This window comes from Euleptes europaea, chromosome 13 (genome assembly GCF_029931775.1).
Source record: "Euleptes europaea isolate rEulEur1 chromosome 13, rEulEur1.hap1, whole genome shotgun sequence".
In the NCBI taxonomy this organism is placed as follows: domain Eukaryota; kingdom Metazoa; phylum Chordata; class Lepidosauria; order Squamata; family Sphaerodactylidae; genus Euleptes; species Euleptes europaea.
This window is the reverse complement of record NC_079324.1, coordinates 45,732,329-45,742,491: the sequence shown is the minus strand read 5'-3', so window position 1 is coordinate 45,742,491 and position 10,163 is coordinate 45,732,329. Positions and strand designations below refer to the sequence as shown.

At 45.5% G+C, this 10,163-nt stretch overlaps 1 protein-coding gene across 1 annotated transcript; it reads left to right on the top strand.

Moving 5' to 3' along the window:
- Nucleotides 1-539: 539 nt before the first annotated feature.
- LOC130485903 (oncostatin-M-like) lies at nucleotides 540-9,699 on the top strand. The gene is made up of 3 exons (XM_056859052.1): nucleotides 540-552; nucleotides 8,044-8,192; nucleotides 9,226-9,699. The coding sequence occupies exons 1-3, from the start codon at nucleotides 540-542 to the stop codon at nucleotides 9,697-9,699; spliced, it is 636 nt and encodes a 211-aa protein (XP_056715030.1).
- Nucleotides 9,700-10,163: the final 464 nt, after the last annotated feature.

Sequence of the window (10,163 nt, the reverse complement as noted above, 5' to 3'; positions counted from 1 at the left end):
ATAAAGCGCATTTCCTGCTGTAGTAAATTTTTTTGTACATTCTCCAAATCAAACTGATTACCTTTATACGTCCAAATTACAAAAAAAGGATGTCATTTTCGCTATGCTTGTTATTAATAAAATGCAAAGTGAGGGGGGCTTCTAAAATCTTCTGTCTGATCCTAGATTTGTGCTCACCTATCCTGAGCTTTACCTGACGAACTGTACTGCCCACGTACAATTTTCCACATTTGCACGAAATGCAATAAACACATTTGCTAGTGGAACAGTTTGAAAATTGATTTAATTTAAAAGTGAAATTGGAGGTGGTAGATGTAAAAGTTTTCAAAGGCAAACTTAAGGGGCAGAAGGAGCACAAGCCACACGGAAAATGTCCATTGGTGGAAGGAATAAGTCTCTTAGGACAACAGTCTGATTGTACAAGTCGATCTCTTAAAGAGACATTTCATTTAAGACCAAACAACGGGGGGTTAGAACAGCCAGGTATAGAAGAAAGAAGATGCCAATGTTTATTAATAATTCTTTTTTATGGACGAGGAATGGCGACTAAAGGTAAGTGAACAAAAAATTCTTTGGTTGTTATCAGGTTTCTGTTTGGAAGTCAACATGGAGGATCGATCTAATAATCCTGCTTTAAGCTTAGCGCTAAATACTACATTCTCGGGATATCCCCTATCCGCCAAATCTAATTGTAACTGTTGAGCAGCTTGCTCATAGTCTTTAACTGGGAAGAGTTTCTTTTTAAACAAATAAATTGACTATAGGGTAGATTAATTTTAAGGTGATAAGGATGATAGTTGTACCTTAAGCCAGAATTCCTAGTCATAGGCTTTTTATAAGGTTTGAATGCGAGAGTTCTATCCAATGAAATAAATAATTCCAAATCCAAAAAGAAAATAGAATCATTACTGAATGATCCTGTAAAGTGCAAGTGCTCGTCCAGGGTATTGATCCATTCTGAAAACTTCAAGTAAGTGTCTGCATTTTTAAAGCAAAATAGCAAGTCATCTACAAAACGTCTGTAAAATAACATATCACAAGCAAAGGGATTATTAGAAAAAATATAACGCTTCTCAAAGTCAACCATGTAAAGGTTGGCCACTGCAGGGGCGCAGGAAGCGCCCATTGCAACTCTTTAATCTGAAGAAAAAAATCAGATCCGTATCGGAAAAAATTGTTTTCTAAAACAATATCCGAGATGTCAAGTAGAAAGTGGGATGGCGGTGTTAAGGAAGAACGGCTATCTAAGCAGTGAGCTATGATGTTCCGTGCAGTATCTAAGGGAACATTTGTGTAGAGGGCAGCCACATCAAGTGTGGCTAGAATAGCTCCCTCTGGAATCTTAAAGCCTTCTAACTGGCGTATAAGATCTCTAGAGTCTAAAATGTAAGATGGGGTATCTTTTGAAAAGGGCTGTAGAAAGTAATCCAGCATCTGGGCAAGTGGTTCAGTCAGACTGCCTTTAGAAGAAATTATCGGGCGTCCTGGTGGGTTGACAGCATCCTTGTGTAGCTTCGGTAAACTGTAAAAAAAGGGCGTTTTTGGGTAGGGAACAGAAAAGAATTTAGCCGTATGGTCATCAATGTAACCTAGTGAAACACCTTCTGAGATCACGGTTCTTATAATTTTGGAGATTCTATTGGTTGGATTACCAGGTAATTTCTTGTAAAACCTGGAGTCAGATAGTTGTTTCAGATTCTCATAATTGTATTTCTCAAAATCCATAATGGCTATAGCGCCTCCTTTATCAGCCTGTCTAATTACTATGGAATCATCTCTAGACAGGTCATTTAAAATTTCATGTTGCATAGGTGACAGATTAGGAGGGGATTTCCAAGTTTGTTTCTCTAGGGTTTCTATATCCCTATTAACCAAAAAATTGAAAGTGTTGATTAAATGGTTTTCCAGATTAGAGTCCTCCACTCCAAAGTTTGGGGATCCCTGCCTTAGGATCTGCACATCTGCCCTATAGATAAGGCCTGGCCAGCAAAGTGGTTTTCCCACCAAGAGTGTTAGGGTTGCTAGGCCCCTCTTCGCCACCGGCAGGAGGTTTTTGTGGTGGAGCCTGAGGAGGGCAGGGTTTGGGGAGGGGAGGGACTTCAATGCCATAGAGTCCAATGGCCAAAATGGCCATTTTCTCCAGGGGAACTGATCTCTATCGGCTGGAGATCAGTTGTAATAGCAGATCTCCAGGTAGTACCTGGAGGCTGGCAACCCTAAAGAGTGTGCTTGTACTTGAAAGCTCTTGAGGCCCTGTGAAGCACGAAGGTCCTTCCTTCCTCTCATCCTTCCTTTGCCTTGCTACTCTTTCCAGAACCATGAGGCAGCAGTGACGTACAACCGGAGAGCCAAAGGAGATTAAGAAACCACAGAGCCTGCGTACTGTGCAACCACAAGCCTTATTTTTAAATTCAGTTCCGTGTAGAAGATTCTCCCTTCCATGTCTTTTCCTCTTCCAAGAAAGATAAAGGATAATATCTGACCTGAGTCGAAATACCTCCCCCAGTTGTTTCCACCCTGACAAAGACAGAGTTTCCCCAAATACTGATTGTCCTTATTCCTTACACCCACTGGTGACAAAAAGGATATTTCTTCTCACAGGGAGTGACTAAATGGGATGAGAAGCATGCAGTTAGAAACGCATTAATCAAGATACAACTCCAAAATGCCGTCCATTTGTAAATATCATGGGCCTTGCCTAGGAAGGAAGAAGAATCAATTCGTCTGTAGTTCAAACATGTTCTGAGCAAGGTGAAGAGTAGGGTTGCCAGGTCCCTCTTTGCCACCAGCTGGAGGTTTTTGGGGTGGAGCCTGAGGAGGGTGGGGTTTGGGGAGGGGAGGGACTTCAATGCCATAGAGTCCAATTGCCAAAGTGGCCATTTTCTCCAGGGGAACTGATCTCTATCAGCTGGAGATCAGTTGTAATAGCAGGAGATCTCTAGCTAGTACCTGGAGGCTGGCAACCCTAGTGAACAGTGATGGAGACAGACGAACACATGAAGCTGCCTTATAACTGAATCAGACCCATGGTCCATCAAAGTCAGTATTGTCTATTCTGACCGGCAGCGGCTCTCCAGGGTCTCAGGCAGAGGTAGTTGTGAATTTCCTGCATTATGCAGGGGGTTGGTCTAGATGACCCTGGTGGTCCCTTCCAACTCTATGATTCTATGATTCAAACAAAGGACGCCCCCTGACAAATAGAAACAGGTCTCCATTCCCTTCCATATAAACTGACACATTCAATCATGTGGTGAACTGGGATAAAATAAGTTTCAGAATCACGTCATGTTGACTTCTTGGCCTTCTACAAAAGCAGGAGCGATGCTTTGTTAATCAACCAGACTAATCTAAATTCTTCTCTCTGCTTTCCTGCTGATACCAGAATTCAAAAGAACTCAGATGAGGCTCTTTGATCACTGAATCACTTGATGCTGTCAAAACGAAGTTGAGCAAGTCTGTATAATAAGGCAGTCTCTTTTCAAGAGTTAAATAATCCGTTTTTATCTGCTGCACATTTCCATGAAGAGCACAGTTTGAAAGGCGTGGACATTGGACCATTTAAAGATTGACAGCCCATTCCTAAGCCGAAAGGCCGAAAGTCCATAGGAGGCCAGGAAGGGACTGCGCCGGCATTCGGGGGCCCTGCACCAGCGCCCATGCCACCTACACTGCCCAGGGTGGCACAGACGCTGGTGAGGGGGCCTGGACGCCATCCTTCTGGCGCTGCCATGGCAGCGACTCTCAGGGATGCCAGCACAGCCTTGCGCCGGTGTCCAGACGGCACACTTCTGTGCGCCGTCCTCCCAGGGGCATTCCCGCTCAGGGCCAGGGGAGCAGCCGCCTTTAGACAGCCTCCTAAGCCCTTTTGGCTCGGGAACGCCACCTCTGCTCTTATCTGGAGATACGCCACCTTTTGCGGTGGCATATCCCCATGCAACCCAATGGAGTGGTTGCATGGGTTTTCCAGGTAAGGGCAAGGTTTCGGCTTCAGTAGGGGGGGCTGAAACCTCCTTTGGAGGCAGTGCAGCTGTGCTGTCTCCATTCACTGGCGCAGCCCTCCCCCTAGGGTTACCAACATCCAGGTGGTGGCTGGAGATCTCCTGCTATTACAACTGAGCTACAGCTGATAGAGATCAGCTCCCCTGGAGAAAATGGCCACTTTGGCAATTGGATTCTATGGCATTGAAGTCCCTCCTCTCCCCAACCCCGCCTTCCTGAGGCTCCGCCCCAAAAACCTCCTGCCGGTGGCGAAGAGGGGCCTAGCAACCCTAACACACTTGGTGGGAAAACCACTTTGCTGGCCAGGCCTTATCTATAGGGCAGATGTGCAGATCCTAAGGCAGGGGTCCCCAAGCTTTAGAGTGGAGGACTCTAATCTGGAAAACCGGGTTTGATTCCCCACTCCTACACATGAGCGCCGGAGGCTAATCTGGTGAACTGGATTTATTTCCCCTCTCCTACACATGAAGCCAGCTGGGTAGGGTTGGAGAAACCCTATCAGTTTCATCATTTTAGCTTCTAGGGACAGTTGAGGCTTGATTTGATCTAGAACCCACTTTTTTTGTCTTTTTTTTGGCAATCCACGGTATCCATAATACTCTCCTCCAACACCACATTTCAAAGGAATCATCTTTCTTCCTGTCAGCTTTCTTCATTGTCCGACTTTCACACCTATACATAGTAATAGGGAATATTATGGTATGAATTATCTTGATCTTGGTCACCAGTGACACATCCTTACACTCAAGAACCTTTTATAGCTCTTTCATGGCTGTCCTTCCTAGTCTCAATCGCCTTCTGATTTTTGGGTTGCAGTCACCCTACAGACTTAAAAGTGATGAAGAAATCATCATCAGGAAGCCCTAGAAAACTCTGGAAATTTGAGCTCTGTCAAGGGGCAAGTAAGAATTTAACTCAGAACTATCAGCACTTGACTGATAATCCCAGGTTTCCTTGGGGTGTGGTTAGGGTTGCCAACCTCCAGGTGGAGGCTTGGGATCTCCTGCCATTATAACTGATCTCCAGGCAACAGAAATCAGTTCCCCTGGAGAAAATTGCCACTTCGGCAATTGGACTCTATGGCATTGAAATCCCTCCCCTCTCCAAACCCCGCCCTCCTCAGACTTCACCCCCAAAATCTCCAGGTATTTCCCAACTTGGAGCGGGCAACCCTAGGTGTGACAGGGAGATATTATAAAGGCAATATATGTTTGTAGTGTTGCTAAGGTCTAAAAATACTTCAGTGTGTATCCATAGGGGAGGGAAGGCAGCATGGTATAGCCCGATCTTGGTAGCCAAGTAGGGTCCGTTTTTGAATAGGAGACCACCAAGGAAAATTCTTCAGCAGAAGGTAATGGCAAACCACCTCTGCTTCTCACTTGTCTTGAAAGCCCCCTGCTGGGGTTGCCATAAGTTGGCTTTGATGGTAGCACCTACATAGGTATGATCTATGGATCTCTCAGAGTGGAATTTTCCCACTTCTTGGTCCCATTGTAGTCCTCTGAGCTCCCCAATGTTTGGTCTTGGTGCAGGAGACCCTCAGGAACAACAACGAGAAGAAGAGTTGGTTTTTACACGCCGACGTTCTCTACCACTTAAGGAAGAATCAAACCGGCTTACAATCACCTTCCATTTTCCTCCCCACAACAGACACCCTGTGAGGTACGTGGGGTTGAGAGAGCTCTAAGAGAGCTGTGACTATCCCAAGGTCACCCAACTGGCTTCATGTGTAGGAGTGGGGAAACCAACCCGGTTCATCCGATTAGCCTCCACCGCTCACGTGGAGGAGTGGGGAATCAAACCCGGTTCTCCAGATCAGAGTCCACCAAACCACCGCTCTTATCCACTACACTACGCTGGCTGTCAACAACACAGGAGACTAAGTGGGGTTCTGCAGTGAGAGTGGAAAATCAGCTAAAATCGCTGCCATCTCTTCTGAAGACTTAAATTTTCCTATGTTTTATACACACATCTCTCTTTCCAGTGTAGTTTCACTGATTTAAATCAGTGTACTTAGGAACCGGAAAACAGCCCCCTTTACATTCATATCTTTATTTTCCATTCGCAGCTTGGGGCAGATGCGCTTTATCTAGGGTGACTGTCATCACGATTTTATCACCCTGGTTTGACACCAAGTCAGTAGATCGCTGCTACCATGGGAAGTGGGTGGCGTTCTTCTTAGACCCAGACCACTAGACAACCAGTGGGAAGTGATGGGTAGCTTCAGGAAAGGAGATGAGGACGGTGACCTCGAGGAACTTAAAGAACAAGGGAAAGCATCACTTCCTGTGAGAGACCGCACAGTTGAGAACCCATTGGGGATCGCTGTTCATGAAGCTTCTCTTTTTCTTTTATCTTTAATTTCCACTACGCAGGGCCACACCCTGCGGGAGGGATTAACTCACCGACTTGCGAAAAAAGGATGCTTCTCCCCATGGCTGAGCCATTTTACAAGGGAAGTGATACTCTGTACAGCTTTCTGTAGGGATGGAGCTCGTTGGTTCAAGCATGGTGCAGAAGTCTCAGGCACTTGGTATGTGATGGCTCTAATTCTCCTCTTTTGATTCTGACACATTGCCTCACTAGTTTATATTTTGCTCAAGTACCACTTCCCTATATGTGTGGCTGTTGTGGGGGGAATATGGGGGGAGAGGTTATGGGGGGAGCCAGTGTGGTGTAGTGGTTAAGAGTGGAGGACTCTAATCTGGTGAACTGAGTTGGTTTCCCCACTCCTACACATGAAGCCAGCTGGGTGACCTTGGGCTAGTCACAGTTTTCAAGAACTCTCTCAGGCCCACCTACCTCACAAAGTGTCTGTTGTGGGGAGAGGAAGGGAAGGCGACTGGAAGCCAGTTTGGTTCTCCTTAAAAGGAACAAAAAGTCGGCATATAAAAACCAACTCTTCTTCCACATCATGCCATGCTTGTAAGCTTCACAGAGGCAACTGTGAAGGTGGTATACTAGAGGGGTTATTATCTACAGTATTCACTTTTTCCTATGGTTAATTACTACTATTGTTGTTGCTATAGCTGCCTAGTTTTGTTTAATTCTCTCCAGATGCAGTTGACCTTATCAGGTGATTCACTTGGATTGGATTTTAACTCTTGGTCTTAAAAGCAATAATATTAAGATTCAACTTGCTAAATTCAATACCTTTATGCCTTGTAGGAGTTGTTGGGGGGGTTTGTTTCTTTGTTTTTGAATTCCAAAATTCAACTGTGTCATTAATGCTGTGGGTGGAAAAATTGTACCAGCTGAAGATTAAATTGACATTTTAACATGAACATTCACGACAAAAGAAATTTCTGGAGAATTTTGACACAAAATTAAATTCAAAAACTTTGGAAAAAGTGAAAAGATGGCGAGTTTACATCCCTCTTCCCTATTTCCTACTTAACTGAAAAACAGAACCCTTGGCATGAATATGAGAATTTGCATCCATTCATTCAAAGCACTATGCCAAAAAACAAAAACAAAACTTTCTACACAGGATACACAGAAGCTAAAATTAGTTGAAGAAACCCCCCACAAAATTTGCAATCTGCTGACAATTTCTGTTCTTGTAATTTGAAAGTTTGCTTAGTGGGTTTGCATAATTTACTCCAGTAACAGTATCTGCATACATATACACATAGAGACAGACAGACAGACAGACAGACAGACAGACAGACAAAGGGCTTTTCTGCATTCTCATTTTCCTTGCTTGTAAGTTCCTGTTTCTTTGGGGGGCAGGTCTGTTCTGTATGTGTTTTGCTCCCTCTAGTGGTTGATTCAACATTACTCCAGTTTATGTCCTGCAAGAAACGCTGCAGTTTAAACCTGCAGGGTGATATGCTGAACATAAACCTGTGTGATACCAAATCGACCACTAGAGGGAGCAAAACACGTGTGGAACTGACCCCCTCCCCCAAGAAACAGGAACTTATAACCGAGAAAATGAGAATGCGGAAAAGCCCAAAGAAAATTTTGGCCTGCTTTCTGGCTTCCAAGGTGGTAGTTCCACAGTGTCCATAACCTGTTTCTCATATGCGTCTTCCTCCATAGCCTTTGTGCCCTCACTGGTTATCCTGTGCCTAATGCTAGAGAACTCCAGTGCCAGCTTGTGCTCGACTACCTTTGAAGCATCACTCAGCCAAACGAAACTACTCATAATGCACATAGAAGGTCGAACGAAGCAACTGTATGAGACCTATGTAAGTAAACTGGGATCTGCTTGACCATTATAGAATTGGTATTGTTGTTCTGGAGCATACTTTACCAAGAGGTTCTCCTCCATCACCTCAGTGGAGATACTTGGCCTCCCTTGAGTTGGGAGTCTAGCTTTGGGAGGAGGAAAGGGGCAGATGGATAGTCTTAAGTTTTTACCAGTGCCATCCTAAGCAGAATTGCACTCTTCTAAGACCATTGACTTCAATGGACTAAAAAGGATATAACTAGGGTTGCCAAACTCCAGGTGGGGCCTGGAGATCTCCCAGAATTACAACTGATCTCCGGATGAAAGATGTCAGTTCCCGGAGAGAAAATGGATGCTTTGGAGGTTGGAGTCTACAGAATTTTACCGTGCTGAGGTCCCTCTCCTCCCCAAACCCTGACCTCCCAAGGCTCCCCCCGGGGGGGGGACCTGGAAAACCTAGCAGGAAGTCATTTCCTGCAGCACTTCCTATTTGCCCACCATGCTAACCTCCAGCTGGGGCCTGGTGATCTCCCAGAATTATAAGTGATCTCCAGATGACAGAGATCAGTTCCCCGGGAGAAAATGGCTGCTTTGGAAGGTGGACTGTATGGCATTATACCCTGCTGACGTCCCTCCCCTCCCCAAACCCCACCCTCCTTAGACTCCACCCCAAATTCTCCAGGAATTTCCCAACCTGGAGCTGGCAACCCTAATTCAGACCCTGAGGAGTTCATCTGTCAAGACATACCCATCATATCTTTGCTTTGGGACGACATTTTAGAAATAAAATACTTCTAGACATATATAAATAGGGTTGCCAGGTCCCTCTTCACCATCGGCAGGAGGTTTTTGGGGTGGAGCCTGAGGAGGGTAGGTTTTGGGGAGGGGAGGGACTTCAATGCCATAGAGTCCAATTGCCAAAGCGGCCATTTTCTCCAGGGGAACTGATCTCTATCAGCTGGAGATAGCAGGAGATCTCCGGCTGGTACCTGGAGGTTGGCAACCCTATATATAAAGAATTTGCATTTCCCCTCTCTCTCTTTTCTTTCTAGATGACTCATCAAGGCCTGCATTCATTACCAACTCACTTGTGCCAGCATAAAATTTCTTGGTTTCCCAAGGGAGATATCACTAAGAAAACAGGCAGTATGCTGCGGAGGTTGCACAAAACTTTGGCGCATGTGCATAACTCCCTCGCGGTCATCAGAGAGCAACAGAGAGCTCTGAACCACAGAAATTCTTTGCTGCTTGAAGAACTGAAGGCAGCGCGCTTGTCAGTAAAGGGACTTCTCCAGAACACTAAATGCGCCCTCGGCTTACGGGGACAGACCCCGACTAGCATCTCTCCCCTGACAAGACCTACAGACCCTCCATCCTTTGATGCAAAGATTAACGGATGCCGCGTGCTCTGGAACTACTCGCAGTTCATCAGTCATTTATCCCAGGCCTTCAAAAGCAGGCGGTCCGAAGGGGCAGGCCCCCGCAGCCCAAAAAGAGACGCAGACAGGCACACTGCTACTTTGTGAATGACTCATTAGAAGTGATAACCGGAAACAGCCAACCAACTGCAACCAACACCAAAGCAATGCTCTGGAGATGTACGAGTCCTTTGAAAACGGAGACTTTCAGACCGGGCGGTTAAAAAATACAGACGTTGATTACTCATGCACTCCACTTTTCTTGCAGAGAGCTGAGAATACCTCCATCCAAGCAGCGTACAAGGTCTGCTTAGCTCTGACAGAACTGAAAGAGATTAAGAATATATCTATACTATCTATGAGGTAGCACTTCAACTGTCATGGCTCCCTACCAAGAATCCTGGGAATTGTACTGTGGTCAGGGTGCTGATAAATCTGTTAGTCCACACACACACCCTCCCCCCAAACTGTAGATCCAGAGTTCTGGGGAGAGGGAATAACTGCTAGGCTGCTTCAGGTTTGTAGTTCAGATGCATCCTGTAAGGACACCCAGTCTAAGTCTTTGCTGTGAG

Coding starts and splice junctions, on each gene's coding strand:
- LOC130485903 (XM_056859052.1), top strand. Junction 8,193..9,225: donor AGCAACTGTATGAGACCTAT/GTAAGTAAACTG, acceptor TTTTCTTTCTAG/ATGACTCATCAAGGCCTGCA.